Raw genomic sequence first — 21,411 nt, 5'->3', positions numbered from 1 at the left:
AAAATGGAGGAAAGTTGGCAAAAACAGCATTGAATGCAGGCAAAACAGAATACCGGTCATAAGGGGTTTCAAATATTTTATAGAAAAATTATGATGAGCCAAAACCGCTATAAATATGAAATTTGGTTGTTTTATTACATAATGTGAAAACTCACAAAGGTTTTTCAATATTTCAAAGGTTATATAAAAAAATATGTCAAACCGAAACCAGTGAAGCTTATAAATATGAAATTTTATTAGTAGTTTTTCATTTCAGGATGTACACTCAGTAAGGTGGTTTTTTTTGCAAAATCCCACCAGAGGGGGGGATCATAAGGAGGGGTTCAAAGGTTATGCGGGGCAATCATTGCTGAGCCAAAACCTTTGAAGCTATAAATATGAAATTAGATCGGTATTATAATGTATTTTAAAATATAGAGACTCATAAGATGGGATTTCTGGAAATTCAACTCTCAAAGGTGTCTTGAGAAGTTCAAATGTCATATGAGATGCGGGTGGGTGGAAAAATCACCACAGAGCAAAATTTTTTAGGTTACCAAATTCACGTTATGGAAGCCGCGGGTAACAGCAAGTATGACACGAAAAACAAAGACATCCTCATAAAATGAAGATGTCTGGTAATGCTACACCCGGCCCTGGAGTCTCAGATGCTTGGGAGGACCCAATGGTAATGATATCTGAGACTATGATTTTGAAAAATTGTTAGGTTTTAGTATTTCCATCCAGGTAGGAGAGGCTACAGAATATTACTTTGCTTGAGATGGGGGAAGACACTATGTTATTGAGATGGCCCTGGGTACCCCCTCTCAGCGCACAACATATGAGGTGGTATTTTCAAGATGGAGAAAAATTTGTACCTTTCTTGTTCACATTAGAATAATGGATCGTGCAGGAACTTAGAATGGGATCTGTAAATCCTGCCTGGAGGCAACTTTTCCCCATGCACATAACAAGCCCACACATATAATTTTCAGACAGGGAAAAGATTGTAGGAATTCACAAAGCGATGATGAAATAAACACATTGGCTCTTTTGGCATGCATACACTGCCCACCCCCAACATCCCTGCTGCAACAGTAACATGAAGTTTCACACATTTACAGTGACAGTCAGAAAATATTCTTTATTTACCCTAAACAGTTTTAAAACTAAAAATAAATATATCACACAGTGCATATATAATAACTCAAAAATAATACGCTTATAATGCAATTCAATGTAAAATAATTATGCAAAAGTGTCTAACAATTTATCTTTCAGAAAGGGGGGCGGGAAGTGATTCTGAAATAATTTATGTTAATATGCCCATTCATGGGAATACTCATACATAAAAATATTCAAAATTACATTTCTATAACACTCTAAACTTTGATACATTTTATACTATATTTAATTTCAAGCATAAAAAAAAAAGAAAAATATTAACCAACACATTTTTTTCTCTTATCCCATCACTCTTTTTCTATATATATATCATAATCATATTTTTTTTATACAAATAAAATTTCATAAATGAGTATTTGTGCAGTTTCAGTTCTTTTATATGAGTATTTCTATTACATGAGTATACATAATGAGAAAATTTGCTTTTCTCATTGACATTATTAGGGAATAAAAAGAGAAAGATGCCCTCATTTTTCTACAAATGATTATAATTTTTTTTAAAGATTTTATTGCAGGAATGTTACGGTGGAACCTATATAAAACAAAAAAATCCAGAGACAGAAATTACACTCAGTTATACGCAGGTTTCTGTTTCATAAGCTGCGCATCAGGGCTGGACAAACAATAGATTTCTATTGATGATGTGCCCAGGGCAAATGAAAATTTTGACTGGGCACGTAACTGGCTGCATTTTTTCAACCACATGCTTTCATATAAAATACTAAAATTCAGCATGTATTACTTCAAGTTACACGCTGAACGGGTGTGTAAATTTTTGGAGATTTGTCCAACCCTGGTGCACATAAACCCACTAATCATTAATAGAATTTTTTTCCAATTCCAAGAAAGACAGGTTTCCATTTTATACAGTGGACAGGACTTACACCCCATTGAGACAGGTTTCACTGTATTTGGCATATGATCAGAAAAATTTTAAAATTGTATAGAGATGATATTATAGAAGTTTTTTTTTTGCCCTGACATACTACAGGCGTTGATTCAGGGAAGTACAAGACCATAACAGCAGTTTTTGTCATCATTCCTAATGAGACTGATTCATTGCTTTCGCAATGTGGTGATCAATTGGGTAACAAAAAGCTCAATTATTTTGATAGTGAAAGTCCACACTGTTGATCTCCAACTGTAGTACAAGGCAATTTTCCAACATGTTCAAATACAATGGTGTCAGAACTGTTTGCAAAATAAAATGGGTGAACACTTTATCACTGTTTGAAACCATCTTACAGACAATAAGACAAGCACTATACTCTTGCAGCCAAAACAAAAACCAAATAAAACTGAGAAATACTAGTATTAAAATATCAAATTACAATATATACCATATCTCTATCATTACAGGGGGGAAATCATTCCAGTCATTTGTGGACACATACCCTGTAATTTGTTTTATAATAAAAACAAGGATTGGATTTAATGATTCCCTCATACTAAATACGAACAATTATTTTTCTGTCATCAAGTACAGCTACAACATGTCTGTTGTCAACAGTACAAACAACTTCATATAAAATTTACTTTGAAAAAAAAAAAACTTTTATGAAATATTTACAACCTTAAAAGCATAAAAAAACTATACATTTAGATACAAGTGCATTTCTTTTTTAATTAATTTTTGTTGAATAAGTACACATAAGTCAAACTTCTACAACCAAAACTTCAGATACCTTGAAATACGCCATCAACTAACAGTGTAATGCATTTAACATAAACTATAGTTCTATAACTCAAATTTTGACAGCTCAAATTAATATCAACTTTCTGAAGTTTCGAGATACCAAAATTTAACTGTCTTTTCATAATACATTTCTTGCAATTTTATCTTATATTTCATAAATGCCCTGAATATACATTGCACGCCCCTAAATGTGATCACATCAAGACTCTGGGTTTCTGATAACAATAACTTCTAATCCGTACACCACCCAGGCTCTGTCGACATTCGTCAATTTCAGCCCTTGTCCCGGTTAAGGGGCTGGGTGGTGTCTGGGAACTTTATTTTCCATGTACATAGAGTACATGCATTAAAAAAAAAACTTACAAAAGAAAGAAAAAGAACAGACAAAAGAAAACAATAACTGATTGATAACTATATTCGAAAAAAAATATCCTGTTTTTGTGAGCACAATGACCATATGTCCTGTTTGGTTGAATGGGACGCAACTCTGATTTTCTTTTCAACATAAGTTTCAAAACGTTAAATTGTGTATTTTTTTTGTAATTTTCTAAAATAGGATCCCTCCCTCTTTAAGCCATTTTTTTTTACTCAGAAATTAAGAGGAATTATAATGTAAATGTCTACCTTTGTGAACAAGGATTAGTACACACATATATATATATATATTTTTTAAATAATTACTACAGATGAAATTTAAATTTGAAATTAAATTCTTTATAAATTTGCATTTGTTTAGCATTCTTTCAACAGTTTGTACAAGCAACTTTATTGAACAGCAATGCTTTAAATATTGAGTTTGAAGCGATTTTTTTATGATCAAACATTTAAGCCATTCACATATTGGCCAAAAATTTTGATGATCTGTATTTGAAATATCAGAAAAAAATCCAAAAAAAAACTGGTTTCCTCGTTCGCATGTCAGAAAACAGAAGAGAAAAAAATGTGTGTGTTGTATATTTTTCCTTTGCCCCTCACCCTCTCTCTATTGTAAGAAGTCTTCAATCCATTGCCCTCCAAGCTTTGCTGCAGTGGCTTGCCGACAATTTTTTAAAAATAACTGTTTTACATAGAAAAACTATTAAAAAAATTACAAAAAAATAATAATAGTTAAAGAGCTCTGGCCCTGAAATCAGTGCCGTTGTATTTAGAACTATGAGATATTTTCCACATTCAATATGATGAGTGTTTGATACATTAAAAGGACCGTCATAATGAATTTGGGGGACCTGGAGACAAAAACACTTTTTGAGACATATGATTTTATATATCATGTTTCGATAGGTAAAATTCGGCATTGTGTGTGTGTGTGAAAAGGTATATACATATATAATTGCAGAATTTTTAAAAAATGCTGAAAAATCTTAAAATAAATAAATTTAGAATTATTAAAAAAAATAATTTCGCATTTGATGAAAATTTGTAATAAATGGGGGAAAAATATTTACAGAATTACTGAGTAATTACTTAAAGTATAGTTTCAGAATTATTGAAAGGAATTTCAGAATTTTTAATAGTCTGATCATGACACTTTTTTAAAAGTCAATTCATGAAGAAAAAAAAAATCAAGAATTGACGAAAGATAAAAATTTGATAGTTAATGAAAATTTATAATTAAATAAAAAATAATTTCAGAATTAAAAGTAATAGTTAAAGAAAACTGAATTGGTGAAAAAAATTAATTTCAAAATAAATAAAAATTCAAATTTATTGAAAGAAATGATTTCAGAGCGCATTCAGAGTAATTTGGGAACCGTGTTTAATAACGGTACCACTGTATACTTGGTGACCTGCAGGCTTCATGGAGAACTTTAATTTGGCCTGCAATTCTTGAAAGGTTGAAGAACCCTACTCTGTGTGTTCTCTTTCTCATATACACAGTGCATAGCAAACAGGGCATGTGGCATTTTACTGGTGAACCACTGATCCTAGAGGCATACTTCCAATTAGAAAAAGTTTCCAAATAATGTGTAGTACTCAAGTTATAAGGTTTTATTTCAGTTTTCTTCATGTTTCACTGGGTTATATAGATATTGAAATTAAAAAAAAAAAATTATACATTCCCTTAGTGTCCCAAAACCCAATTAGAAAGTTGTTGCCCTATCTCTCCTGATGCCAAATAAAATTTCCTGTTTAAGCAATATTCGTTGAGATATTCAAATTTTAAAAAAACGAAGGAAAGTTGGGGAAAAAACAACTCTAAATGCTGAAAAACTGTTTTACCCGCATTTAATCCTTTAAGTGGCAATTAGAAATCACTAAACTCTCTTCAAAATGCCATATCTTTTTAATGAAGCAAGCTTTCAGTCGATTTTCAGCAGGTGCAAACTAAGGGTTATAGAGAAAAGTTGTCCGTCCATTGAGAAATAAACGTTACAAAATATCTGGGCCTTGACAATGCTAAAATGAGAGGCTTTTATGGAGGCGAGATATCTCATTATTGCTACTTAAAGGGTTAATGATGGTTTTTTTCTCGAATTTCCTGATTGTTTCGAATTTGAATATCTCAGTGAATATTGCACTTAGAAATGCTGATTTTTTTCCCCCCGTCGGCATCAAGAGAAACAGGATAACAACTTTCTAATTGGATTCTGGGACACATGGGGATTGTATAAAAAGTTAATTTTTTTATTTTAATAACTATGTAACATGAATGGCATATCTGAGTACTACACTTTATTTGGAAACTCTTTCTAATTGGAAGTATGCTTCTGGAATCAATGATTCATCAGTAAAATGACATATCCCCTGTTTGCTATGTACCCTATATATACTGTACATAGTAGAAAGATACATTATATATGGGTGGGGGAGGGAAATCAGTAAACAGGAGTGTAGAAAGACAGAAAAAATAGCTTTTTGAATGGCAAAAGTACTAGTATGACAAAAGATGATAAAAGGGGGGAATGTTGAGATGAATGGGGGGGGCAGCTTCTGTTTATAGAGTTACAATGAAGCTTTATGATGATGAGGAAATGGGAAAAAACAAGATATCTCTAACCTCTAATGAGTAAGACCATGCACATGCAGCAACCAAGAGCTGGAGTGCATAATAGATAGTAGCAACAAAAAAAATTGTATTGTTTTTCTACACCACAAAAGACAGAGAAAGAGGCCACTCAACAAAGTGCACAACTTGAACAAACCTGTTTCTTTTCACCTCAATCTGCTGATTGGTCTGTTTCCCCCCCCCCTCCCCTAACCAATGCAATTGGTAAGCATACATAATAACTGATTTATCACATTTACTGTAACATATATGTTACATAGACCATGGGAGAAAGAAAACTGCAATAAAAAATATTTCAATTTTTTGACCACCAGGTGAAAAAGTGGTGCTTGAAGAACTAGAAACACAAATTGTAAACATAAAAATTTCATTCAATCACAGCATTTGCTTGATGTGCATTCCATATTGCATCAATCACATGCTCAAAACTTGTTATAGTAAGTGCAACAGTAACTCGAAGCATGAGGAATTGCAGAAATGCAACATGGCGTGTTATTTTTGCTTTCACTTCAGGCAGAGTCTGTATGATCCCTCCATGGACTTGATCTTTCAGGAATTCCCACAAACAGAAGTCACAAGGATTCAAGTCCAAAGAATAAGGAGAGCAAGCATTTGGAAAACTTAGCAAAATTACCTGAATGTCTCCAAAGTGAACACGAAATAGTTCCTTCACTTGTGGGCCAATATAGGATGTTGCACTTTCTTTGCATGGGAAAAGACAGTACTTTCTAAACATAATTCAAGGCAGGAGTGATTTTTGGCTGCAGAAGTTCTTAGTAATGAACGCTCATGATAAGTCTGTGTAGGGCAATGAGGGGAGCTCTCCTCAAGACTCACATCTGAACATATGATTGATGCATACAAATACAGGGCCGCAACTAGATGCTTGGTCACCCGGGGCAAGTGCACATTTTGTCGCCTCCTTGTAATGTTGAAGGAGAGGTTCGAGAATAAAATTTGTGCCCCCTCTGATCCAGTGCCCAGGACCCACCTGCTCCCCCCTAGTTGTGGCCCTGTACAAATGCATAGTGAACAAATGCTGTGATTAAATTAATTTTTTATATTTACAATTAGTATTTCTTGTTCTTGAAGCACCAATTTTTCACCTGGTGGTTGAAAACTGAAAAGTGTATAAACAAGTTCTGCTGAAATTCACCAACCAGAACTGACTACACTGGTCTGAGTAGTGTCAGTTTAATTATAACCACCTTGCATATTTATGCATAAGGTTAGAAGAAAGAAAATTATTGATAGAGCATTAGAAAAATAGCAGCTCAATCTTCATACAAATTGAGAAGTTGCTGAAAAAATTAATGAAAAGTTGCACACACAATTATTCTGTAACAAAGTGATTCAACCAAAAGTGACCCTACATTTAATGGAAATAATTTATCACTCAAAATTCAATTTCACTAGAAAGACATAATTGAACACATTTAAAAAATCTTGTTTGGAAGCACCTCATTCATCATCTATTTTTCAGATTTTTCTACAGCTTTTTAGGATAAAGCAAGTATTCAAAAAAAATTTAAGACTAAGCTACTGTTGGCTAGAAAAAAAAGAAGACAAATCTGCAACTATCAGGGTCACCCTTATCAAATGCGAACCCAGTATGAAAACAATTTTGGGACTATTTAGCCCCAATTTTTTATATTTTGTGTGGAAGAGGGGAACTTCCATCCAAAGATTCATGCATTATCACAGAATATACTGGAATGCTGAAAAATGCTTATCACCAATAAAAATTTAGAATTGATCAAAGAAAAAATACCAGAATTGATGTAAATTCAGAATTAATGAGAGAAAAAATCCAGGATTCAATAAAATTCAGAATTAATAAGACAAATAATTCTAGAATTGATGGAAATTCACAAATTAAATTGTTTGAAGCTCAGACATCTCTTGTTTACAACAAAATAGCGTATTTGATACATACACATATTTTTTCCCTTCCATCTATATATATAAAAACGAATGTATGTCTGTCTGTTTGTCTTTTATGCATTACTACACCATTCATCCGATTGCCATGAAACTTTGTTAAGTTGTTGAGTACACTCCCGCAAAGGTTTCTGGCAGGTTTTTTTTCGGAATTTTGTTTTCCTTTCCTTCATTTTTTTTAATTCCCTTTCTTCTGAGATCGCAGAAACGCATGACGGGTAAGCTAGTTACTATATAGATTCTTCTATTACTATATGTATGAACTCCCCAAACCATGGGGGCCTGGTGCAGTCACACCTGTCACACATACCTAAGGGCAGCTCTGGCACCTATCAACATAATTTAAATTAGCTCAGGAACTTCTTACAAATTAGTCATTAAAAAATTGTCAAAAAATATCCAGTGAAAGGTAGTATCTAATATAAAGGATTGAATTTCTAACACCGAGATTGATTAGCATAATGCATTGAAATAATTGTGCCTTCATATTATATAAATTCACATTTGAAAACTTGTGGATTGAAATGAAATTCTTTTTACTGAAGTATAATGTTATGTAATTTAGTTTGTGATATTTTTGCAAAATTATCTAGATTTTGAAAAATTTATTAGAGAGCAGAAATAACAAGATTTACATATATTTTTATAGAGATAAAACTAACAATCATAAACATCTTATTTCTATTGATCACAAAAAAAAAACAAAAGAACAGAAAAATATGAAAACACGAGACAGTTTTAAAATATGTCATGTATCAACACACAGTTTTATATATATTCATATATAAACCCACAAAGACCCATAGATGTGCATTTGTGCAACCAAAGAGCATAAAGTCTAAAAATATTGAACATGTATAATATAAAATTTTCTCGATTCTGCTCAGCAGAATATAGTACAATAATCACAAACGCACACAGATACAATTACAACGGGGAAAATACTTGAAGCAGCAATGCTACTTATTTTCTTCGAAAGAGGTTTGGAATGTTTGCTTTTTGACCAACAGCTCGGGTAGTAAAAATTTTACTCATTCTGTTTCGCATATCTTCAATACTACTTGGAGATGGTATGGAAAGTGAACTTGAACTTGCAGTTCTAAGTGTGAAAAAAAAAGATGAGTACAGGAATACACACATTTTAAAAACTACACAAAAAAAAAAAAAAAAAAAAAAAAATGAAACACCAGTTTATAGGATAAAAAAAAAATTTTTTTTGGCTTTATATTTCAATTTAGAAAGTATTTTTTTATAATTCAATTCCATGATTCATAGTAAGTTTCAGAATTTACAGCTAAATGTAAGTTCTGACAGGATGAATAACCATCAAACCGAAAGATACCCAGGCCACATCGCCATATGGCAATAACCAATACACGGGTATCAAGTTCTGAATAAGCAACATAAATATGAACCTTCAGCTATATAATTCCCATCGAGACAGATTGAAAGAGGTTTTGACAAATAATGAGTTATGAAATCCTAATATAAACTCAGCATGGTTATACATATTGCTTTTACTAGGTATCAAAAGTTTTAAATGCTGGAGAAAAAATGCAAAAAACAAAGTGGATATACCAAGTATTCAGAACATTCATTTTATGAATTTTTTCCAGCACTTTTAAAACTTTTAATACTGAGAAAAAATAATATGTGAAACAGATGATGAGCTTACATTGAAAAAAAAAGAATGATATAAAGAAAATGAGAACCATATTCATTTTTATAAGTTGACAGTATATAGAGTACATTTGGGTAATATGGAATACCACTGTTATTTTTCAGATTATTCGTTTGAAACATGGCAGAAACCTGAAACCTGTATCTTTATAAAATTTGGCTTCTTTTCTTTGCATTGACATGTGTATCATATTCAAAAATAAATATTATGTCTAAGAAAAAAGGCATTAAAAAACATATTCAAGGGATAATATGGGATGGGGCATTCAAAATGAAGGAAACTAATTAGAATTGATAAGAAAAAAAGATTTAATGAGTTTATGACAATGAAAAATGAAATTTTCATTGTTTATTTCTGTAATTGATGATGGGGTGTGTGTCTATTTACAAGAGTCATGAATGTAATTTTCCTATCCCGCCTCAAAACAGTCAAGGTGGGCCCACAGAGAACAGAACACACATTATTTCTTCTACCTTACTAGAGTTTCTATCATGAAGAGATATTCTAGCCCAATTGAGAAAATACTTATAATATTTCATGTTACCCGACACACCAACTGGGAAAAAATATCGTTCTGTCTAACTGGAGAGAAACGCTGGCTAAAAGTGAGCACAGCACAATAAAATAAAACAACTTGTGATGCACATTGTTCTTAATTTCAAATTATATTAGGAACATTTCCAATAATTAATGAACACTTTTGAAAACTTTCCCAACTAAATGTCTGGAAGCGAAAAAACAAATATTCTCAACAAGCAGCCCTGATGATGGTGACAACCGAGCAACACTGACTATATAGCATCATGGGGGCACTTTGAGGCTGTTTATCGCTGTTCCACTTGGGGGCAGAGAAAACATGGTATTCTATATTACCCGAATGCTAGAAGAGGTCAAAGTCTGACAATTCTATATCCCCTTTAGACTCGGTACTAACAGATGTGGAGGGTAGGGGTTGTTTTTTCTTGCTGCAGATATTGTTTTCCAACCTCAGAGAGTTTGGCCTTCGCTTCAATGATAACAAACACAATCCTTGAAGTCAGGGCTAAACTCTCTGAGGTTAAAAAAAGAATATCTAAAACAAGAGAAATCAACACACGCATTCATGCATAAAGGATTATAAGTCTATCATATGCTGAAAAAACAAAACATACTTTGCGAAATTAATGAATCGCTAAACCAAATTCTGATTGACTGATTTCAAAATTTTAATGATTTCCATTGTCAATTTTTATGATTCACTAAAAAAATGCTTAACACATACAAAAGAAAATATGTATTCAATTTCAAAAGGAACAATATTTAATCAAATTAAAATGAGCTTTTCTAACTGCATTTCATATATTCAATGGATTCATTTTATTAAACATGGAAACTTTTACATCTCAAAATGTATTAATCATCCCCAAATGCTATATTCATGCAATCAAGAATGGAACATGTACTCCTCCTTGTGGTGATAGTAGGGCTAGAAAAGAAAATGTCAACTTTAATTATAAATACCATTTACATGGTCTGGGCTGTCAACAGTGACATTCATCATTTGAGGGTGTTTTGTACAGTAAAACCTCCTTACAATGGTAATCTCTGAACAACAGCCACATTTTGTTGGAACCAAACGTGTCCCATAAACATTACAAGTGATTTCTGAACAACGGCCACTTTGGACATGAAGTCTGCAAAAATGCACATATAGCTATGAGAAAAATAATTTTCAAGCTGATTTTAATGGGAGTTCTCCTCCCCAGAACTCTATGGGGGGGGGGGAAGGAAAGATTGTGTATTATTTCTTTTCCTGGATCTAACTGAAAATGTGATGCATACCACTTCATAAAAGTAGGAATATATCGTGGGTCATTTAAGTGATCTGGAACAGCATTTCAGGTCATGTAAGTGATCTGTAAATGTGATGCAGGCCACTGAAGTGATCCGAGAATGTGCCACTTAGTTCACTGTTACAAAATCAAGTTTGAGATCACAGGCTGTATCAGATGACTCTGAGGGCCACAAGTGGCCCGCACATCATGTGTTGAGCATGAATGGTCTAGTAGATCATGGGTGAGAACAAAGACTTATTTGGGGTTGCTGGTACACTGTCTTGGTGCATATCAGTTTTTCTCACCAAGTTGTTTCTGTTGTGTTCTACCTCAGCACTGCAAGCCTAAATTTTAGATCTTGAAATAGAGCTGTAGATTAGGTAATCATCCATATGACCATATATTCTAATATAATCAATTATATAATTATCAGAATCAACTACAGAATGGATTATGATTTTACATGAAAAAAGATAGCAAATTTTAATTTTTCAGAAATGGAAACGACCACTTTTTTACAATCCTGCCGTTGTTGGGAGATTTTACTGTACTAGCTTTTTACAAACAGGTGACCAAAATACTCAAGTTTCATGTGGCAGGGTATCCAAACCTCCAACAGAATTATTGCCTTTCTGATTTTTTCAAAAGAGTATAACAGTGAATTTACAAGAACCTGCTACGTGAATAATACTCTTTCATGAACATGGTTCTCCAGCATCAAAATCTATGTGAAGAAACTGTCTTCAAAAGAGCTTCAGAAATTCTTTCTATTTTTTTCATTGAGATGTTCAAGTTTCATAATTTTCTGATGGGTAGTTGAGGCAGTAGACCTCAAAACATGGGAACTTTAATAATAGATGCCCTGTATATATACACGGATTTATAAAATTTCTTTAGGTTTTTAAACAAATGTAACTTTAAGACTTGTAAAGAGCAAAGACTTATAAATAAAATTTATTTGATGGAAATCTATTAATTACAGTTGTAATAAGTACCAAAGAAAATACAAACAATTATAATAATTCTTAACCCAACATAACCTTTCAATATTGAAAGTAAGATTTCACTTGGGTTTTCTTCTTTGCTCATTCTAAGAGCAAATACAGAGAATCCTGCTTATCATGCTTTCAAGAACATTTGTCTAAGCTATGTCATAGACGGCCACAAGTGTTTTGATGTGAATACATTTTTTGTGCCTTGAATCGTGTAGTAGGTATTCACATAATGAAATTATGCCATTATCATTGGCTTTTGTTTAGAATAGCTAACAAACCATGTGCCTATGCGACCACCAATGTTGTCTATTTTCATTGTGAACTGCTTGAGATATAGTTGAAAATGTTTTGTTACAAATTAGGGCAGTGGAAAAGATATTAAAGTACCCAGACAAGAGGAGATATTAAAACCACAGTGATATTATTAGATTTGTATTTGCAATGCACATCTGATGATATCATGTTTTTAGATATACAGCAAAAAAAAAATTGTTATGAATCAGGGCAGGAGGTCTAGTGCACAAGATGGGAAGAGATATTGAAACAGGAGTGATATCATTGAATGCACTTTTGCAATGTACATCTGATGATGCCATTGCTTTTGACTTGTGCTGCATACTTTTTGAGATATAGTATAAAACAATTTATTACAAATCAGAGCAGCAGGACTGGTGTCCAGGCGGGAAGAGTTATTAAAACTGGGGTTGTATCTTGGGTTTGTCTTTGCAATGCACATCAAATGATAGATAGCATTGATTTTGACTTATGTTGGGTACTTCCTGAGGTACAAGCATTTAAGAAATTTCGTCACAAAACTTTGTGTGAATGCTCCCAGTTTTTTTTTTAGTTTTTCTAACTTTTTGTGAATGCTCTCCATTATCAGATGATTTAAAAGGTGTATTCACATCAAAACTGTCGTGAAAAAATGCTGTAAGAGAGAAAACACTTTAAACAGGAAATCTTGATGAGCATTAGTAAAAGTTGGGACCATGAAAATAAGTTGTACTAAGTAGGAATGTTATAAGCGAGATCGGCAGCATTTGTTAATCATCAATATCAATTTTACAAATAAATATGCAACTAAAAAACTAATATCTAAAATTACATATACTTCAGGCGTTTGATACAACAGAAAATTATACATGTGTAGGCAGAGCAAAACATGGGCAATATGTTGTTACAAATGTACATTATTGTTACAACAGGAGGAAAAGGTGTGTTTACCGCCCTTGCGCATACCTACAGATATGTATATTTCAGACTTATTGTGAAGTTAAAAGATTGATGTACAACTTACTATGATGTAAACAAGGTGGTTCTTAACGTATGAGCCACAAAATAAACTTGGACTTCTGAGATGGGTCGTACGAATGACCATGTCCTGTTATAGATACACTTATTGTGGCATTGGTTTTTCATTATTTTAAAAAACCAAACAAATCCAAGGGATTGTGAAGTGAATATTGGCCAGGTCTGTCATTTGGGAGAAGAGGGTCGGGGGGGGGGGGTCCGTCCGGCTTTGAAAAATACACTAGAAATGGTATATATATATATATATATATATATGCATACATTGAGTACATGTTCTTTGTTCCCCCACCCGAAAAAGTTGAAATGACGGCCCTGATTGTGGCTAAAAAGGGTTTAGAACCTCTGATGTAAGCTATGGATCATCAGGTGGGTATAAACAAATTATCCAACGAAAAACATCTCAAACATTGTAGGATGCTTTTCAGACATATTTAGATTATTTAAAAGTATAGTAAAACCTTGATACAACAACTCTGTGGACCAAGAAAAAAATATCATTGTAGAGAGGTTATCGTTATATCAAGAGGCAGTTTTTTAACATTAGACTACAGGCATTTCCAAACAAGACTGAAGTAAAATCATTGTAGAGAGGGATTTATTTTGGATCGAGTATTGCTATAATAGTGAGGTTTCAATGTAATTTAATACCTGCCAACTTCTCCTCTTCTACCACCCAGATGTTCTAATGTTTGTGTTTTTGAGATTCTGACCATTTTTTTGCTGCGCTTTAACAGAATTTGAGAATATGTGAGTCCAGAATAAATGACTAGCTGGAGTCACAAAGCACTTTGCTACACATTATCTCAACACATTTCATGTCCATTATATTGTAATCTCTTATGCATTCTCAAAGAAAATAACAACAGTTATTTTAACTCACCTTTCTCTTTCTATAGACCGGTTCAAATCCAACTTTGCTTCAAACTCTTGAATCATACTACTGACTAATTCCTCATTTTCTGGAGCTATAGACTGCAGATCTTGTTTAAGGCACCTTAATCCTGGAAGGAATGCTTCTCCTATCAGCTGATCACTCATGACTTTTTTCAGTTAAAGAATATAATATACTATATTTATATGTTATGATCATAAATAACTTCAATTTAAGGAAAAAAACAGAGAAATAATCTCTATCAATTAGAAATTCACAAAATATTTAAAAATAAATTTGTCTGTCATAAACTGATGAACTAATAAATTAAATCACACTTTAAAATGTTATTTCAAAAAAGAAAATTTACTTATAATGGCTAAAATACTTGATACATAGAGTATTATATGAATTAATTATACCTTAATCAGTTACTGATTGGAGAGAATAAAAAACAAACATTAATAATAAGGGGGAGAATTTAATAAAGAAGAAAAAAGGATACAGCAACAAGACATTGCAATATAAGCATCTAGCAAAGCCAATGCGATATCACTCTTTCTTGTCTCATCTGTTGCTTGATTGTTTTGGGCAGCAAGAGCAGCAAGGCGAGGTAATATAACTGTAATTCAGGGCACAAATATAAAAAAAACTAAACTGTATATAATTGATATGATTAAAACTTTTCAAATGGTAGTTAAGTCAATCAAGAATGAGTAAAAAAAACAATTTTGTTTCATATAGTTAGTAGGGAAAAATGATGCAAATAATCATTTAGTCTCCAGACCACGAAAACTGATGAGAAGCTATTTTCAACATTTCTCATAATTAGGACTCAGATTTTTATGACCTAAAAATCTTAAAATATGCTAGCATTTGTGACCTAAAAAACATGAAAATATGATTTTAAAATTTAAAAAATATGGTCTTATAATTTCTGATTATTTATCTCTTCTTTTTAGTTACTTATCTTATTAAGTTAAAAAATAAACAAAAGATTCATAAAAATTTATCTTTTAATGAAAATTCTCACATTAGATTTAAATGGAAACCATACCCATCTTATGCCCAATAACTGTTCTTTAGTACATTCTAGAATCACACTAAATTTAATGAGATGCAGTTTCAAGTGTTTTAAAAAAACTGCTATTTTATCTAGCTTCTTCCAAGGAATATTAGAAGAAATAAAAGAGATAAAAAAAGAATTAAAAGAATTTAAAAAATTAAAAAATTATTTTTCTTCAAAATGTAATGCAAAGGGCATAGTTATAGAGCTCTGAAATTTTACATTGTCTGGGAGTGATGGCCAAACCAAATCTCCCCTCCTGACAAAAATCTATGAGTTTAGACATGATTAAAATGCATTGATTTCGAGTGTCCAAATGAATAAGATCTTTCGCACATGCTTGGCATGCCATTCAGAGTTCACTTCAGAAACATAGCTAGAGGATTCTCCAAGAACAAAAACTGGCTACTGAGAATGCAAAATATTTTTTCCAAAAAAAGAAAGACAAGAATTCACATTTAAAGTGCAAACTACATCACTGAAAAAAAAACCCTACACGCAGATTAAAATTTCCTCTGATGACTAAAAAATGACCCATTGCATGAAAATTCCCAAAATATGACATGTCCTAAAAATTTAAGCCCCACTCATAATATTATAAGTTTTTTTCATGAAACATTGGGTTACTGCATATATTATCACTGGATCTCCACCAGCTTAACTTATGTTATGAACTACAATAACTTATTTTTCAGCCATAAGAATCGAATAAGTATAATCAATGCCAAATGAATACATGCATAATATTAACTGTACTATAGAATATTAGATACAAAAAAGTATTAAATAAGTGAATCAGTCATGGTGTGTTATATTAATGTGGTTTATGTTATGATAAATGTGATAAATCAGTGATTATCCGTAATCGCCACAATTTATTTTGCATAATAACCACACAATCAGCAAGTTTGATAAATTTTCCTAAATTTATCACTTTTACCGGTGATTATGCATAATTCCCAAATGAGGTTGATAAGTATGATAAATATGGAAGAAATCATAGGGAAATATCACTTAAATTCAAGCCCTAAAAAGGTACGTGATGGGTGCACTACACATATTCATATTTTGTCATTAAAATTAAATTAAAATAAGTGTTATAAGGATAAAACATATAAATTATTATCAGTATTGAGAAATTGAATTTTTTGGATGTTAATGCCGAAACTGATATTTGGAAAGAAAAGTGATTTGCCTCCTCTGGGAATCGAACCTGGGTCCCCTTGAATACCGGGCAAGTGCGCCTTTTGTTTTGCTACTAATGTGTGTTAAAAGGAATTGAAAAGTGTGTTTCTTGTGTATTGGTTAGTGCACTTGCCCGGTATGCAAGGGGACCCAGGTTCGATTCCCAGAGGAGGCAAATCACTTTTCCTTCCAAATATCAGTTTCAGCATTAACATCCAGAAAATTCAATTTCTCAGTATATTTCAGGATGAAAAAATACCATCTCTTCATATTATCACAGTATTGTAATGTTAGCTTTAAATGAGTCATCCAGTTGCAAAACTCAAGCACCAACCATTTTTACAAAAAAGTGAAAAAGAAACTTCTGTAGAGTGTATATTTCAAGCTGGCTGCTTGAAATCTAAAATTAATAGCATAACATTAACATTTTAACAAGCGTAAGCTTAAAAAATACTCTACAGAAGTTTTTTTTTAAAATAATAATAACGGGATCTTCACATATTCCCAAGGGATCAGCATGATCCGTTCGGGGAATTTGAATTTCTTTTTCACTTTTGGTAAAAAAAATCTGGTTGGCATATAATGAATTTTGCAACTGGACGACTCAAATGTAATTAACATCACTGATCAAATCCATCATCCTAAACTGAAGTTTCAGCAAAAATATCAAGTAAATTTGAGTAATTCATTGACAATTTATCATATTTACCAATATGAGATGGGGATTATACATAATTGCTGGTAAATGTGATAAATTAACAAAATTTCTCAAACTTATCAAAATGGTTGGTTCACATTTACCATAACATAGCCTATATAATGCTAAGTTTATTTTATATCACTCTGCTTGTGCAAGAGGAAACAACCTAGAATTGAAATGCAATTGAGAGCCATGAGCCAACAGAATTTAGGATGAGAAGCCAAGCATTAAATGATAGAACAAAATAAACAAATTTGAGTCTATTAGACTAATGCAACTTGTCAGAAGAAAATTGAAAAGATGCAACTTACATTCATCTCTGAATTTTGGTTCAGCATTTGGCCCAAGCTTGGCAAAAGTACGTATAACTTCAGCATGAAGTAAATACTCTCTCCAGTAAACAGGATCATCTAGAAATGTTTGAAACTGCAAGTGAACCTTCTCCAGCAGCTGAAAATGGTTGAGAACATGAATATATTAGTAAACCATATAAAATGAATCGCAAATCACGCAAGGACACAATATAGGATAATTAATACATTAATTAACAAACATTCATTTTAGATTTAGAAGTTACTGTTTACTGCATTGGCCTATGAAAGATAATTTTTCTATGTGGCTTGAAAAAAACAATTCCTCAACTTATTTTGTCATTATAACGTGAACAGCCACTTGAACATATTTATAGTGTTTAATCGTACATGGATAAAAAATTTGTGGATCTCACGGAAGTATGCCTCTTTCTATGTAGATTGTTTTAACAATCTTCAAGGATACTTCAGAGAACTTTCCTTCTGAAACTGTGAACTGAATTTCACTAGAATTTGGTTTGTGCTCACATTTCGGAGTATTTTCTTAAGATAGGAAGTGGAGAGAGAGAGCTCAGTTATGCACATTTTTTCTTGTTTTCTTTCGCCGTAAAAGAGATATTTAATTAATTAATTATTTTGTTTTAATTTGTTTTAATTATGTGATCCACACGTATTCCTAAGAGATCCATATGATCTGTCCAGGTAATTTGTTAGTGTTAGTAAACATCCATGCCCGAACTGGGATTCGAACCCAGACCAGCACAGTCAGAGACTAGCTTCCCTAACCCACTTAACTGTCAGGCAGCTAAATCACTGGATACAGAAAAGCCATTATTGCTTTTGAAAACTAAAATTATGAATTAATTATTTTTAATGTGCATAATTATTATTTTTTTACGTTTAGGATAGTGGTTCTCAAACTTTTATCACCCACGGCTCTCTTGCCCAATTCAAGGTTCATCTGTGGTTTCCCAGAAAATAGTTTAGTAGATATTTTCACTCATAGAAGTACCACTTTAAAGCATAAATAGACATACAAATTAATATCTCCAGCTAGCTGTGATGCCCCTGAAAAAGGTTTGAGACACCCCTAGGAGCCGCTGCCCACACGATAAGAAACACTGTTTTAGGAGAACTTAATTTTTGTTCATTTCAGAATGATACAAAAGACCATGCAAAGACTCAAGAAAATTTAATACTTTTTGCATGGATCATTTATTCTTAAGTTTCCCTTTCTCAAACATTCAGTTCAAAAACACATATGAGTACCACTCTTATGTATGATACTGTAACAATAAAAATGCAATTTAAAGTTGGCAACGTCTAATTAAGCTCTGATGAGCAGTGCTCACAACAAAGGAAACAAAAATAATAGAAAGAAAGAATATATGTGTGTGTGTGTGTGTGTGTGGGTGTGTGTGTGTGTATATATATATATATTTGTTTTCATATTTCATTCTTATTATTTTACAATTAGAAGTAAAGCATCATCCCCACCTGTTTCAAATAACTGGAAAGCACCTGGCAGCATTATTAAGAGATAAATAAAGCAAAGATGTGCATATAATCAAAGCAAAAAATTATGTAAAAAAAATGTATGCAAGAGACAAGTTCACACAAGCAAAACTGCATGCAATGATAAAAAAAAATTAGAGAGAAAGAAAGATACCAATTGCACAGTAGATACAGTATTATGTTAAGAAAAGATATGTTAAGATAGACTCAGTGCATAGAAACGCAGCAGTGACTGATATTAGACACACACAAGCCAATGTTTTGCATTATGAAGAGGTGCTGGTGATATTCATTATTCAATATCTTCCACTTCTTTCACTTTTAATTTTCCTAAATAATACCCATTAATATTATTCTCAACAATTAAAAATTGAAAAAGTGTAGCACACACTATAATCATCACATAATTATATGGGTTTATAAGTTGATAGGGACAGATGCAAAATTTGGTAATAAAAAACAGAACTACGACAAAACAATGCTTAGATGTAAATTTATAATTGTTAAAGTGTTCTCCCCCCCCCCCCCGGAAGTAAAATAAATTGATTAAAATTGATGTTTTTCATTTGCATACAAATCTCTTTTGTAAGTATGTCCTACATATGTTTACAATAGGTAAAACATGGGGAAATATCACTGGTCAATCCAGAGTGATAAATTTTTAAGATCAAAGAACTGTTTTGTGATAACTGATTTACAAATAAATACTGAATGCCTACTTATAATTTGCCATACTAATAACAACACATTAGTACATGAAAATAAAATGATCCAAACTCACATCTTTCTGGGAACAAATTTCCATGATGGCACCAAATGCAGGAACAGTTGAAATCCTGACAGAGCTAAAATATATAATAAAAATCACAGCAGATTTACAAGTCAGAAGTTTCTTAAAATTAAATGTTAAAAAATAATAGAAATAAATAACTGCATTGCGCTGGAATCAGAGTAGTGATTTACATATTATATTACATGAAATTTTTTTTTACATATTCATCTGTGCACTTCCAACCTTTATCAGGGACACCGCAGAGTACCACTCTAACAAAGGTTTTTCGAAGAGACGCTTTGTTTAACTGCTCTTTGGGAGCTGTGGATAAATGATTAGAAAAAGAAGCACCATGGGTGGGAAAAGTTTGAGAACCCCTGGTGAATATGCATATGTAACATGCATTTTATACAAATAAGTGGTTTTTTTTCATTAATAAATATCATAAGCACTTACATTTCTGGATCACTTGCAAGGGTCACTAAAGCTGGTGTTACTTTAGTTCTGAGTAAACTTTCACTGACAACTCCAACAAGTGTCTCAAATAATCGACCAGCAGTGACTCTAACTGATGGAGATGTGTGAACAACCCCATCCCAGAGAACTGTGAGAAGAAGTTCATGATATGCTTTGTTTGCACTGTGAGAGAAAAAAATTATATAATACAGAAAATAAAACTGTAAAATTACATATTTCTTAATCAGCTTGCTTTCTAAATGTAACTATCATGTAACTGTATCAGGATGCTGAGTTGCCAGAGAACTTTTTCCACACTCAAGTCACCCACGTCAGGTTGCACTACACGTACACGCACATTCCCGCATGTACCGATTCATTGGGGGGTTCCGCGGGGGGGGGGGGGGGGGTGCATGTGTGGTGTAGCAGTAGTAGGTAGGGCCTCCAAAAAATGGCTCGGGGATCCATGATGTTCTTAAGTCAGCCACCTCATTGGGCAATTTGCCTGTTGTGGCGTTGTATTTGTATTTGTATTATTTGTATTAAACCACTACTTAATCGACTGTATCGTATGACAAGGTATGTTACCATGTTGAACAGCTACTCTTTCCATTATAGTACAGGAACAGTGTGAGTAACACAAAATTGGTCAGAATATCCAGGGTGTGTTTCGGCCGCTGTGGTGGTCGAGTGGTCATAATGACGGACTTGTCAAGGATCCCGGTTCGAACCCCACCGTTGCCATAGTGTGTGGTGGTCAGCTGAAGTTGGTTTCCTGTGGTTCCAAACTTCAAGGCGCAAATGAGAGCCGATCTTCCCATTGAAAAGTCTCGCCACAGAGAGCAACAGGCCTACAACGATTAATTATTCAATCATTACAGTTCACTCATAGTTAGAAAAACTGGTGGCAGATGGCAGCACTACAC

At 32.8% G+C, this 21,411-nt stretch overlaps 1 protein-coding gene across 3 annotated transcripts in view; it reads right to left on the bottom strand.

Annotated features, from left to right (window-relative positions):
* Window positions 1–7,931: 7,931 nt before the first annotated feature.
* Window positions 7,932–21,411, bottom strand: part of LOC149089974 (RAB11-binding protein RELCH-like) — a 38,283-nt gene continuing 24,803 nt past the window's right edge. Inside the window, exons 19-25 of one of the 3 annotated variants that reach the window (XM_089231613.1) lie at window positions 20,486–20,668; window positions 20,039–20,102; window positions 19,240–19,263; window positions 17,743–17,881; window positions 14,986–15,102; window positions 14,490–14,649; window positions 8,626–8,907 (exon numbers count right to left, since the gene is read on the bottom strand). In XM_089231613.1, the coding sequence (XP_089087739.1) occupies window positions 8,772–8,907; window positions 14,490–14,649; window positions 14,986–15,102; window positions 17,743–17,881; window positions 19,240–19,263; window positions 20,039–20,102; window positions 20,486–20,668 (823 nt within the window). In that variant the 3' untranslated portion in view covers window positions 8,626–8,771. Of the gene's footprint in view, window positions 8,908–14,489; window positions 14,650–14,985; window positions 15,103–17,742; window positions 17,882–19,239; window positions 19,264–20,038; window positions 20,103–20,485; window positions 20,669–21,411 lie in introns of all 3 variants that reach the window. The other 2 variants (XM_089231622.1, XM_089231631.1) reach the window with 2 other exon arrangements.

This window comes from Pholcus phalangioides, unplaced genomic scaffold, assembly GCF_987345545.1.
Source record: "Pholcus phalangioides strain wild (caught in Gottingen) unplaced genomic scaffold, Ppha-v1.0 ptg000001l_1, whole genome shotgun sequence".
Taxonomy (NCBI): Eukaryota; Metazoa; Arthropoda; class Arachnida; order Araneae; family Pholcidae; genus Pholcus; species Pholcus phalangioides.
The sequence above is the reverse complement of the archived record's forward strand: the minus strand, read 5'-3'. Positions and strand labels throughout refer to the sequence as shown.